At 46.9% G+C, this 13,588-nt stretch overlaps 1 protein-coding gene across 1 annotated transcript in view; it reads right to left on the bottom strand.

Annotated features, from left to right (window-relative positions):
- The window catches only part of LOC147021424 (leukocyte elastase inhibitor-like), a 28,388-nt gene extending 19,811 nt beyond the window's left edge, over nt 1-8,577 (bottom strand). Inside the window, exon 1 of the mRNA XM_085891349.1 lies at nt 8,306-8,577. Within this exon, the coding sequence (XP_085747475.1) occupies nt 8,306-8,473 (168 nt within the window). The 5' untranslated portion in view covers nt 8,474-8,577. The remainder of the gene's footprint in view (nt 1-8,305) is intronic.
- Nucleotides 8,578-13,588: the final 5,011 nt, after the last annotated feature.

The raw sequence follows: 13,588 nt of genomic DNA, 5'->3' as shown, positions 1-13,588 counted from the left end.
GCGTTCTTCAAGCAGCGCTTGGAATACCTCGGGCACATCATCACGCCGGAGGGACTGTTGAAAGGTCCTCAGAAGGTGGAGGCGATTCAACACATGCCACCGCCTCGCGACAAGACGCAGCTGCGCTCGTTCATTGGCATGGCCCAGTATTACCAAAGGTTCGTGCGAGGGCTCAGCTCACAACTTACGCTGTTAACACGGTTGCTCAGGAAGGACGAGCGCTGGGCTTGGGGGCCTGCACACCAGGCGTCGTTCGACCGCGTCAAGCGGCTGCTCACAGAGGATACGGTCCTCGTGCACTACGAGCCTGCGTGTCCGCTCCTATTGGCATGCAACAGCTCTGCATATGGCATCGGGGCAGTGCTCTCCCACTGGATGGACGATGGTTCCGAGCGGCCTGTTCGTTTCACATCCCGGACCCTGTCCACAGCAGAGCGGGGATATGCCCAGATCGAGCACGAGGCTCTCAGCCTCGTCTGGGGTGTGCGGAGGTTTCATCAATACCTGCTGGGGCAGCATTTCACTTTGCAGACGGATCACAAACCGCTTCAATTCATCCTGAGACCCGAACGCGGGGTGCCGGTGGTAGCAGCCGTGCGAATACAGTGGTGGTGTCTGTTTCTTGGTGCTTACGATTATGATATTCAGTTCCGAAGCACCGAGAAGCATGCTAACTGCAACGGGCTCTCACGCTTGCCGTGTGCGGAGGGTCCAGCTGCGTCTAAGTTGGCCGACCGGGTCGATGTGTTCGCGCTGGGCCAGGTCCAAAGCGGGCCAGTCACGGCCAGACAGGTCGCGGTGGAATCGGCTCATGATCCGGTGCTCGCCCGTGTCATCCAGGCGATTTCTACGGGGAATTGGAGCGATCTACCTTCGACACCGGCATTTCAACCTTCCATGTCACATGCATCGGAGCTGTCGTTGGTCCAACGGTGCGTTATGTGGGGAATGAGGACGGTGATTCCACCGAAGTTAAGGCAGCGGTGTTTGGAAGAACTGCATGTCAGTCACCTTGGCGTCGTGAAGACCAAGAGTCTTGCTTGTAGCCTGTTGTGGTGGCCGGGGTTGGACAAAGACATTGAGCAGTTGGTTAAGCGTTGCGCCACGTGCCAAACAGATGCTGATAACCTGCGTCAAGCTTCGGGACTATGGCCTACCCCAGGCAGAGCCTGGCAGAGGGTCCATGTAGATTTTGCGGGGCCGGTTAATGGCAAAATATTTTTGATTGTGATTGATGCATTCTCTAAATGGCCGGAGGTTGTAGTAATGCAGCATACATTACAGTTGAGAAACTGCGGACGATCTTTGCTAATAAAGGGTTACCGGAGATCCTGGTCTCTGATAACGGTCCGCAGTTCATCGCGGGTGTATTTGATGAGTTTATGCGCCAGAATGGTATTCAACATCTAAGGTCCGCACCGTATCGTCCTGAGACGAATGGGCAAGCTGAGTCGTTTGTTAAGGTGTTGAAACGGGCTTTGCGCGGGGGGGGGGGGGGTGTTGCACCTGTGCAGACGGTGGTCGATGCCTTTTTGCTCCATTACAGGAACGCAATTCATCCTGTCACGGGTGATTCGCCTGCCATTCGTCTCTATGGATGGGCATTGCGGTCCAGACTGGATTTGCTGCGACCTGGAGGGTCGCGGAGTGGGGCGGTGTCGCGTCCGACGCGGCTGCATGGCTTCGATGTGGGACAGCGGGTAATGGTGCGCGATTATTTCCACCGTTTCAAATGGGTGCCGGCTGTGGTCTCTGTGGTACTGGGGCCGGCGAATTGCATGGTGCGGACTGATGGTGGAGAAGTGTGGAAGCGGCACGTGGACCAAATTCATGATCGCTGTCGAGCGTCACCCCTCCCACACACCCCCGGGCCGAACGATGTGGGACCCCCACCTGTAATGTCGCCAGCACCAGACGTTGTATCGCCAGGGCCGGATGTGCCGACGCCCAGGGAGTCTTCGCCTGATTCTGTCCTTCCCGGGGACGTAGGGCAGGCTGGTCGGCCGCGGGCGGTTGTTATTGCGGATGGTGCGAGTCCGGCGAGGGTGTCACCTCGACTGAGCCGGGAGGCGTCTGGACTGTCTGGCGGCGCTGCCCGTCCGAGGTGGGTCAGAGTGCGGCCGCGGTACTTGGAGGATTATGAGTGTTGATGGGTTTCAGGTGGTCATGTTATGATTGTCCTTTCATCATTTGACTTGTCATTTTACGAGGGGAGGAGTGTGCTGTATTTTACGAGGGGAGGAGGGAAGGAGCGCTAGGGGTGGCAGGAATGTACTTCCGGTCGCGCAATAAAGCGGAGTTGATGCTGGCACGCTTGCTTCTCGTGTTCCACTGCACCTCATACAATCTAGGAGGCAGGAGCACCAGCCCAGAGGGGAGAGCAGTACTCCATCAGGCTACCGACAAAAGCTTTGTAAGTGGTCAGGAGCTCAAGAGGGCCGAGGAAGGATTTTGCACGAAGGAGGATTCCCAGTCGGCAACTGGCTTTGGAAGCGAGGTTGGAAATTTGACTTTCCCAGGAAAGGTCATGGCAGACAGCGAGACCCAGAAGCTTGAAAGAAAAGACTTCTTCCAGAGGATTGTTGAGAAAGTGGATGGGAGGGGGGGTTCAAAAAGGTCCTTTCGAAGAGAAATAGTGAGAGTGTGAAATTTGTCTGGATTGAAAGACATGTTCCACGTGTTGGACCAGTTTGTGATTTTATCCAGATCTGCAGTGAGCAAAGAAGCTGTTGCTTGCCGGTCTGAGGGATGACAGATGGTACGGCAGAGGGTGGAGTCGTCGGCAAAAAGAAATAGAGGATTTTCCAGAGAGTCCGAGAGATCATTGATGAAAACCAGAAAAAGAACAGGGCCCAGAACGCTACCTTGAGGAACTCCAGCCTGGACAGGAAGAGGGGATGAAAGAACTCCATTTAGGGCCACACGTTGACTGCGACAGGAGAGGAAGTCTGCGAACCATGAGTGGAGATGGCCTTGGATACCATAGGAAGAGAGTTTGGTGAGTAGGGCAGGGTACCAGACCGTGTCAAAAGCACGTGATATGTCCTTGGATACGGCTCGGATTTCCTGTCTGGCATTGAGGACCTCCATCAATTGTTGGGAGAGCAGAAGCCGCATATTCAGGGTAGAGTGACCTGGTCTGAAACCAAATTGATGATCGGAAATCAAGCCATTGGAGAAGAGGAAGGATTTAATGTCTGAAGCGATGATAGATTCCATCACCTTGCTGATGATTGGGAGAAGGCTGATTGGTCTGTAGTTGCAGGGATCTGTTTTTGCACCTTTTTATGCAGGGCAGTAATGTTTGCTGATTTCCAAGCAGATGGCAGATGACCTTGAGCAAATGAGAGGGTGAATAGAAGAGAGAGAGGGTGAGCAACAGCAGAAGAGCAGGTTTTGAGGACACGTGGGCTGATGCCGTCTGGACCGGTTGCAGAATCTGAGTCGAGGTTTGAAAGCAAGCTCTCCACCTTGTCAGAAAAAAAGGACACAGATTCCAGGGACAGTTGGGTGCGACTGGGTAAAGTGAGTAGAGAAAGCGATGGGTTTTGGACACAAGATTTAGCTGCAAACACCGAGTTTAGGCATTCAGCTTTATCACGTGCGGTATCAGCAGTGCGGCCTTTTGAGGTAAGGGAGGGGATGGAGGAGGAACATATACCAGAAACAGATTTGATTAAACGCCACCAGGATTTTGAGGACGGAGAGAGGTTTGAGAGTTCAGACTTGAGATTAGAAAGATGTTGTTTTCTGGCTCTCCAGAGGGTAGATACACACTTGTTCCGAGCTTTGTGGAAGGAACTGAGATTGCCCTCAGTTGGATTTGCTTTCCATGAGGCAAAGGCAAGTTGTTTCAGGACAACTGCCTCGCCACAAGCTTCAGTAAACCAAGGGCGGGAGGAAGGGTAAGACAACTGAACACGAGAGGGGATAAATCTGTGCATGAGGGAGAGCAAGTTTCTTTGAAAGAATTCCCAGGATGAGTTGATGTTTGAGAAAGTAGTGATAGGAGACCAGTCTGTAAGTTTGATGGCTGCTTGAAGACCCTGCCAGTCGGCTTGAGTGAAATGCCAGACTTGACGGCAGTGAGGTGGTTCTCTGATAACAGCCAGAGAGATGTCCACTTTGACAAGGACGTGGTCAGAAGAACCGATTAGAACGGAGGAAGAGCAGCAGATATTGTCAGGGAAATTTGTCAAAATCAGATCCAGAAGAGATGGAGTACCATTGGTTGAGATCCGGGTCGGGAAGTTGACCGATTGAGTCAGTCCCAATGAGTCGCAGAAAGCTTTTGCTGAGGTGCCATGACAGGTGAGAGAGGTACCCACACCGAGCCAACTGGCATGATAACAATTGAAGTCACCACATAAGAGGAAGAGAGAGTTTGGGTGAGAAGATAGAAGATGGTCCATGTTTTCAGATAGTGAGGTGTAGATGGAGTCATCACTGTTAGGTGGACGATACAGTACACATATAAACATGAGGTGGGAGTGGAGGGGAAGCCGTAGCCAGAGGTATTCCTCGGGGTGTCGGGGATTGAGAGCAGTGCATGGAGAGTGAGGAATAGAGTCTTTGATAAAGAGAGCAACACCTCCACCAGGACGAGGCTCAGGTCTGTCATACCGGAGAAGGGAGTAACCGGGGAGAGATACTTGGGAGTCAGACACGTCTTGGGAGAGGAAAGTTTCTGTTCGGCAGAACTTCGGTTCGGTGTGGCAGCCTGTATGGAGAGAACTGAAAGGTTTGAGCAAAGGCCCTGGATATTTGAGGTCCACACTTTTAATGAAGAGATAGGGGAGGAGGCTTTGGGTGCAGGGGGGTGGGGGAGGGGGAGGGTAGGACAAGGGACGATGGGGGGAGGTAAGGAGGGTTGTTGAAAGAGTGTGGGGGATTGCAGAATAGCTTGGGGAGGTGGCTGAATGAGGAGAAAAGGCTCTGTGGTGCTGGGGGAGATGGGGGACAAGAGAGGGGGAAGAAGGCAGTTGAGGATTTGAGGAGGTGGAGTGAAGAGATGGAGGTGAGAGGGCAGTGGAAGGAGGCAGCTTAGTGGATGAGAGGGGGAAACTTTGAGAAGGATGAGTGAGGGGGGTGAAAGCTGGGAGAAAGGTGAGGGGGCGAGGTGAGGGGGGAATTTTTGAGAGAGGTGAGAGAGAGGCTTGGAGGGAGAAGAGTGGGATGGTTGCTTTGAGAGTGAGAGTGAGGGGTGAGAGGGGTGAGTTGGCACTGAAGTTGGAAAAAAAGAATGGTTGATGGAAATCAGACATTCAGAGCAAACTGGGGTTTTTTAAAAGTTTTAGGTCAGAGATGCGATTTAACACTATTCTTGATGGATGCAATAAAGGCGAATTCAGAGAATGGAGAGAAGAAACGCTTTAACAGTTGGATTTTTAACCTCCGCCATCGAAGATGGACGGAGGTTCCTGTTTTCACCCCTGTCTGTTTGTTTGTCTGTTTGTTTGCGAACAGTATTACGGAAAAACTCCTGGAAGGATTTTGACGAAACTTGGTGGGGGGATTAGTTATGGTCCAAGGATCATGCCATTAGATTTTGGACTCGGTCCAAAGTCCAATATGGACGCTATGGTGGCGATTTTGAAAAAATATTTGAATTTTTAACCTCCGCCATCGAAGATGGATGGAGGTTACTGTTTTCACCCCTTTCTCTTTGTTTGTTTGTTTGTTTGTTTGTTTGTTTGTGAACAGTATTACGGAAAAACTCCTCGACGGATTTCGACGAAACTTGGTGGGGGGTTAGGTCTGGTCCAAGGATCATGCCATTAAATGTTGGACTTGGTCCAAAATCCAATATGGCCGCTATGGCGGCTAGAACTAACTATAAAAAAAATGTTGGAGAAAAGAACTATAACTCTGTCAGCACTGTTGACGTCAAATTGAATGAATAGGATATCAGGTTCACTTGAGTGACCTAGCAGTTTTGGCGGCGGAGGTTTTACACTCTACCGAGTGCTCCCCCTCTAGTGTTTTTGTATTTCTACATGTTTTAAGTGATTTCCAACCCCCAAAAATTAATTTGTTAGAGAAAAAAAAATTTTGCAACTTTTTTTCAAAAAAAATTTCAATATTTGAAAAATATTAGAATTTTGTTTTTTCTTGCATTTCTACATGTTTTAAGTGATTTCCAACCCCCAAAAAAATTTGTTAGAGAAAAAACAAAACAGAAATTTTGCACCTTTTTTTTTTCCAAAAAAATTTCGATTTTTTTATTTTTGGCATTTCTACATGCGCAGCGATCTAGTTTAGTTTATTCAATTGTGGTTCAGTAGAGTCTGATCCGTTTTGACTTAAAATGAATAGGATATCAGGTTCACTTAAGTGACCCAGCAGTATTGGCGGCGGAGGTTTTGCACTCCACTAAGTGCTCCCCCTCTAGTTTAGGCAAGGAATGAAGGAGAGGTCGAAATGAGAGCAGTCTGTTAAAATAGCAGAAGAGTAGTGCATTATGAAACAGTAAAGAGTACCACATGTGTGAGAGAGGAAGATGAAGCATTATAAGATCGTTTTTACTTTTTTTATTAATGTTTGAGTTTTCAACAGATTAGGTCATGAAAGTGTTGTAGAAAAAAAATCGAGGAAGAAGAGGAGGAGGAAAATAGAGGAAGAAGAAGAAGCAGAATCGGGAGAGGGTAAGCGTAGTTGTTTTTTTTTTTTAAGATAAGAAATAGAGATTAGTTGGGAGAATGGGAGACGTTAGGAAAGTGGGGAGAATAGAAATTGAAGGTAATGGGGAGAAAAAACAAAAAAAAACGATCAAACACCGAGGGAAACCGGGAGGCCTCAAGCCTAGGCCAAAGCCTAGGCCTCAAACACCTGGTAAGAACGTCGACAAAAACTCACAAAATAGCACGATTTTTAAAACAAAACCGAACTAGGAACACACAGTAACATGCAGGTGAGAAAATTAAACAGCTAAAACGGGACAAATAACGACCGGAAACTTAACTTTGAGAACGTCGGCAGAGAGCCCGAAGGAGACCTCTCGACGCTCCAAACCCGGAACCGGAAGTCAAACACTGATGATGCTCATTTTGTCTTCTCATGTTTATAAAAAATGAAACTCCAGGTACAAACAATAAACAAGAACACTTTGATGAAAAAAAAAAAAAAACAAGACCACGATACCCCAAGAGTTGTTTCAATGTTAGGAAATGTTTGGGTGAAGGTGTGTGCTTGGAGGAATTGGTAGATTCTCAGTTCTGGTGACTCAGTTTGTGTGAGGTTTGAAGTTCTGTTAAACATGTCAGTAAGGGAGAAACTGAATAAATTAACTTTCAATTGTAGGTTCACAATCGTTAGGATAGGAGCAGAAAACTTGATCCTGTGGCTTACTTGATCTCATTAATCAAGAGAGGTGTGTGTGTGTGTGTGTGTGTGTGTGTGTGTGTGTGTGTGTGTGTGTGTGTGTGTGTGTGTGTGTGTGTGTGTGTGTGTGTGTGTGTGTGTGTGTGTGTGTGTGTGTGTGTGTGTTTTCGTTATTTGGAAACAAAGTAACCAATGCAATAACCTCCCAAGATACTAGATGTGAATCTTCGCTGCTGATCAACTCCACAAGTTAATGGAGGTGTGTTCATTGTTCACCTCATGTGATTACTGTATTGATGTTCCCTTGGAATTAATCTCCGGGGCAGGAGCAGGAAACGTGGAAGTTCTGTCACTGGGAAAGGATGACCCCACTACCCGACCCCCACAACCCGACCCCCTACTACCCGACCCCCTACTACCCTAACCCCTACTACCCTAACCCCACTATCCTAACCCCACTACCCGACCCCCATTACCCGACCCCTACTACCCTAACCCCACCACCGTAACCCCACTTTTTCACTACCCTAACCCCACTACCCGACCCCCACTACCCGACCCCCATTACCCCAACCCCAATACCCGACCCCACTACTCGACCCCTACTACCCTAACCCCACTACCCGACCCCTACTACCCTAACCCTACTACCCTAACCCCACTACCATAACCCCACTACCCTAAACCCTACTACCCGACCCCACTGCCGTAACGCCACTTTTTCACTACCCTAACCCCACTACCCGACCCCCACTACCCTAACGCCACTACCCTACCCCTACTACCCTAACCCCACTACCCGACCCCCACTACCCTACCCCTACTACCCGACCCCCATTACCCGACCTCCACTACCCTAACCCCACAACCCGACCCCCACTGCCCTAACCCCACTGCCCTCACCCCACTACCCGACCCCCACTGCCCTCACCCCACTACCCGACCCATACTACCCGACCCCCACATGGATCTACCATCCACTCACCTTTGCCATCTGCCCGGCTGTGTTTGTGCGTGCACCCAGTGAGAGCATCCCGAGAGCGGCCGAGACGCTGAGCGGAGAGAAGAAGATGTTTCCCGTCGGATGTTCCATCTTCAGTCGATGAAACATATCAAGAGCGAATGCCGAGTTTGCTTCCACCAGCTTCTCCATGGCTTCACCGTGCGGGGATCTGTTCGGGATGAACCGTGAGATCTTAAACAGGTGTGTCACCGGGAGGGGATCTGTTCGGAGATGAACCGTGAGATCTTAAACAGGTGTGACACCGGGAGGGGTTCCACTGAACTTCCTTGTCTCATCCTCACAGCTGATTGGCTCCCCGTCACAGTGACGTCACGTTAAGGGTGTGGACTTGTTCAGGTCGATTAAACAAAGACGTCACTTGTCATGTCCTTTCCTTCATCATTTCGAGAGATTATTTTCAGCTTCTTTTACCTTTTAACATGAAAATCTGGTTTCATGAACTCTCCTCCCCAAATCCCTCTTCCCAGATTTTAAAGAAAGTTAAACTTTGACCTTTTCTTTGCACTCTCCAAGCTGTAGCTGAGTGTAAAATTATTATAAATATCATAAATGGAATATGGAACATAATAATTAAATACGAGTGTTTATGTGTAAGTTGTTATTTGAAATGATCTGTAAATGTGTACAAAGGATAAGCCTGGGGGTGGGGTGTGTTCCAGTACCAATCAGTTTGTGGAATACTCGACAAGTGGCTTAAGCACTCCAAAGGAACGGCCGGCTTGGCAAGCGGTAGCAAGCTGCTTGGTAACTGAACACACCCCAGGTGGGTAGATTCAGCCTGCCATCCTTCCGAGCTCGGCAAAATGAGTACCAGCTTACTGAAAACAGGGGGCACTGCATCAGCAGCACAGATTCGCTGCCAGCAATGATGCAACCAGCAGCCATAGGCTGCATACGAAACGATAATTCAAAGGATGAACTTTTGTGGGGTTTTTTTTAAATTATTATTTAATTTTTGGTGTTTTCGATTAATACCAAGCCACCGCTTGGCTTCGAAGATTACACGTGAAGCAACTGTGGATGAGATTATCGAAATGTGAAAAAAAGTTATAAAAGATAAATAATACGGAGTGAGCACGTCCAGGTACGTACAGGTGGCCACAGAGTGTGGGATCATCTCGCCATTGTTCATGTGTTTTTTTGTCGGTTCATCACTGCAACCTCATCACGGTCCATTCCGCATCTCAAACCATCTCCACGTTCACCACGAAGGTCAAATCAGACTATTAAAAGTCACCATGGCCTCGTATTCTCGTTCCACTCGATCCAAAACCACAAGAATCTAGTCTCATGTCCTTGTCTCCTTCTTGCCACCCTATCCCAACACCCATTTGTCCCACACAATCTTTAACCAGATCATTTACGTACATCCATGCAAACACAATATCCAATGACGTATTATTTTTGAAGCTCGAATCCATCAAGTTTATCTCCTGTCTGACCATCTATTTTTTTAATGAACACAAAAATGATGATTCGTTTCACTTTCCACTCCTTCCACTTTCCCTTTACTGTTCTCTTGCACGCCCTCCTTGTTTCTTTCTCTCTCAATTTCAGGGTGACCTGTTGGTGAAGACACTGCGAAATTTGGTGTGGAGATAGAAAATCTTCTCAACCATATGCCAATATCATTGATTTAATGATAAAATGTCTCGTTTTTAAAAAAAATTATCTCATTATTCTGGGGAAGCCCTCTCTGGCTCCCCCCCCCCCCAGTGCACTCCCTGGCATGTGGCACCTCGGGTCCACTCCCTGGGTACCCTATAAACCTGAAATAAAGCACATACATACATGGGAGATCATATAAAGAGGTTGTTATAGCATTGTCCCACACCCACTGTTTGTCCAAGCCTCCCTCTATGTTGGCCTTCAACTCTGCTGTTGGTGTGTATTTGGCAGTTTGTGGGGGATACGGAGAAATCCCGAAATTTCTACAGCGGGGTGTCATTTTGACCCGTCTGATAGCATTAGTTGTTGGACATTTGAGAGGAGTCGGTGAGTTATAGCCGGCACCATGTGTAAATTACAAATTCCTGCCCTGATTTATTGAGTAGTCGTGGTGACCAGACCAGGATTGTAGCCCAGTAACTGCTTTGTTAGAACCAACACTCTGCATAGGGCATGGAATATGATGATGATGATGATGATTCATTACCTGACCCTGGGTACACGTATGCAGAATTTGGTGGAATTTGGCCCAGTAAATGTAGATTCTATAATTATCAGACGACACACATACGCACACACACACACCGTGTGTCGGGTGGTAAAAATTTGGCTCTCTAATTTAGAAAACATGTTAATATGGCAAACGGCATGGCAAATGGATGTTATCAAATATATTTTGCTTTGAACTCACAAAGTGAAACTATTATAACCTTTGTAAAGCACACCCGGTTCATATAAAATAACCAATTCTTTAGAAACAGTCAAGAGGACAAAGGAAAATGTGATCGCTCGTACGCTGTTGAGGTTAAAAGTTAAAACCTCCACCACCCATCATGATCATAAGATACGGAATGAAACTTTGCCACCATGGCACCCATTACCAAGTATGCACACACACACGCCCGTGGAGAGTCCCCAAATATACCCATATGTACCACGTACCTCTGCCTTGTAGCAACTGCCGATTGTACATCTCAATTGCGACACGGAGTGCACCACTATCGACTGCAGTAGTGTAGGGTGGTTTAAGTGGTTTAAGCACTCCAATGAAATGGTTTATAAGTCACCGCTGGCTTGACAAGTGATAGGAAGCTGATTGATAATGGTATTTACTCAAAAAAAAAAAAACACATCGCCGATTTCTTCACATTTTCAGATTTCACGCCAGATTTCGAGTTATTTAGTCCACGTGATCCGATCCTCCAAACTCAAATAATATTTCGATTACAAATATTTATTATTCCGTGAGATTAGATCGTTGAAAATCGCATCATATATTAAATGCAAGAATCACTCTAAGCTCCTAATTTGAAAACTATAACACTTATAAAAGCAATGTATGCAGCAATTCATAGGTTTGAAGATGAGGCTTTGGATGATATGAGTGAGGAAAGTTTAAAAAAAAACAAAAAAACGTTTTGATCACTTTATCATAAATAAGCTGTTATGGCCTATTCCAACTCAAGGCATTGCTGAGCAGGTTGAACAAAATGGCGATTTAAGACCCCAGCGAGGGAGAGCGAGGTTAACAGACGCATGCACCTGAAGACCCCCGTTGAGAGTGAGGTGGCGGAGGATCGCCTAATAAAGGATGTAATTAAATAAGGCAGTTAATTATCTTCAAAAGGGTGTTTTAATTAACCCAAAACACATTTTTCACTCTTGCATTTCCTTGTTGTTTTCTTAGTATTGTTGTGTCCACGCCAGTTAGGTTAATTCCCACCCTTGACGCAGTTGTCAGGGACGGGACGGTTAACATCAACCTAGACAGATAGTCAAACGATTCTACCTTTGAGGCGAACATGTGATCCTTGGAGATTATAGCGCGCGTGGGATGGAGGGCGGCAAAGGCATGTATTTACAAGCGTGGGACGGAAGCACAAGGTTTTATACTCAAACCCATGACGAATAGACAGACACAAGCAAATTTAATAAATAAGGTTTGAATGAACATGCATCAAATATTTATAATGGGAATAAATCAACGTGTGATAATAACAACATGAAGTAAACTAAAGCTAATTTTGACATGTCTCCACACAAACTCAAATCCAGACAAGGGGAAAGATAAAATAAAAGAAAATCCCTCCCTTTATCCTAACACTTAGCTGTGTGTCCAGAGATTATCTTTTAGGAGCTTGGCGATCGAACCGCGTCGTCCTGCATAGGAAACCACACCCAAAATGGCACCAAGTCGCTCTCTGGGCGGGAGACGTACGTGGTAATTCACACGGATGGTCCTCCTTTGTTAATGGCCCACAAACCCTCGTACAGTTTCTTCTCACGAATATGCCGACCCCGCTTCTCTTGCACCAGGTACACTCACAAAAAAATGGGTGCCACCTTTGTCTTTGACCAAAGAACCAAACAATTTCTAAGGCCCCAAGATAAGGCCACGAGGCACGCTCTTCTTCTCTTCTCAGAAACGTACACCCTTCACGACCCAGAAACGGTCAATGGTCTTGCTTCAGTTCATGAACGAATTCACATCAGCATGAACAACGAGAATCACGCTGCTATTTTGTTCGGCGCGAGACCCTGTCTCAACCGCGTTCCTCTCACCAACCATCTTCTCTTCGATCATGCCCTCACCCCCATCATGTCACACCGACCAATCATAAGCCTCGGTGGCATGACTTTCTGGTAAGAAGCCGGGAAGGCGGGGTTTCTTGCTCTGCTTGGAACGTTTGGCTCTATTATTGTTGTTATAAGAACGTAATTCTTTCATTGCTGGCTTTGTAAATGCAAAAATGTCGGAAAAGGTCACAAGGGGCAATCACATACTGGGAGAAATTAGCCATAAACCCTACCTAATTAACACAGCACCACCTCCCTGTGGTGACATGTAACAATCTTAAGCTGACCGTTTTCCATACTTGATTTACATCGAGATGTCTCCTGCTCATCCACGGACCATGCTATACTATACAACCCTACCTTCACGATGAAATTCTTCCATCTACCCCACAAACATAACAGTATGCATGAAAAGTTTCAGGCTGCTCGGTTTCATTGTTTTGGAATTATGGTGGAGACACACACACACACATTTATTATTATAGGTATTGTAACCGGACAGGAACAAAATAAGTAATGGCGTTTCGGGTTTAAGTTTTCATTTAAAATAATCTGTAAATGTATTCAAAGGATGAATTATTTGTTTCCTTTTGGACTTATTTAATTTTCGGGGGTTTCGATTCATCCAAACCCACAGCTTGGCTTTGAAGATCACACGTGAAATGACTGCGGACATGAGATTATCCAAATGTGAAAAATTTATAAGATATAAATAATAGGGAGTGGGCACATATAGGTATATACAGGTGGCCACAAAAATATGTGGGATCATCTCGCCATTGTTCATGTTTTTTGTTTTTTTCTGGATGATAAATTATGTGGGTCTGAGCCCCATATTAAAACCCTAACCCTCCCATTAAAACCCCAACCCTCCCATTAAAACTTCAACCCTCCCATTAAAACCCCAACCCTCCCATTAAAACCCCAACCCTCCCATTAAAACTTCAACCCTCCCATTAAAACCCCAACCCTCCCATTAAAACCCCAACCCTCCCATTA

Source organism: Eptatretus burgeri, chromosome 8 (assembly GCF_056783735.1).
Source record: "Eptatretus burgeri isolate ZD-2024b chromosome 8, Ebu_testis_v1, whole genome shotgun sequence".
NCBI lineage: Eukaryota > Metazoa > Chordata > Myxini > Myxiniformes > Myxinidae > Eptatretus > Eptatretus burgeri.
This window is presented reverse-complemented; position numbering and strand designations above follow the sequence as displayed.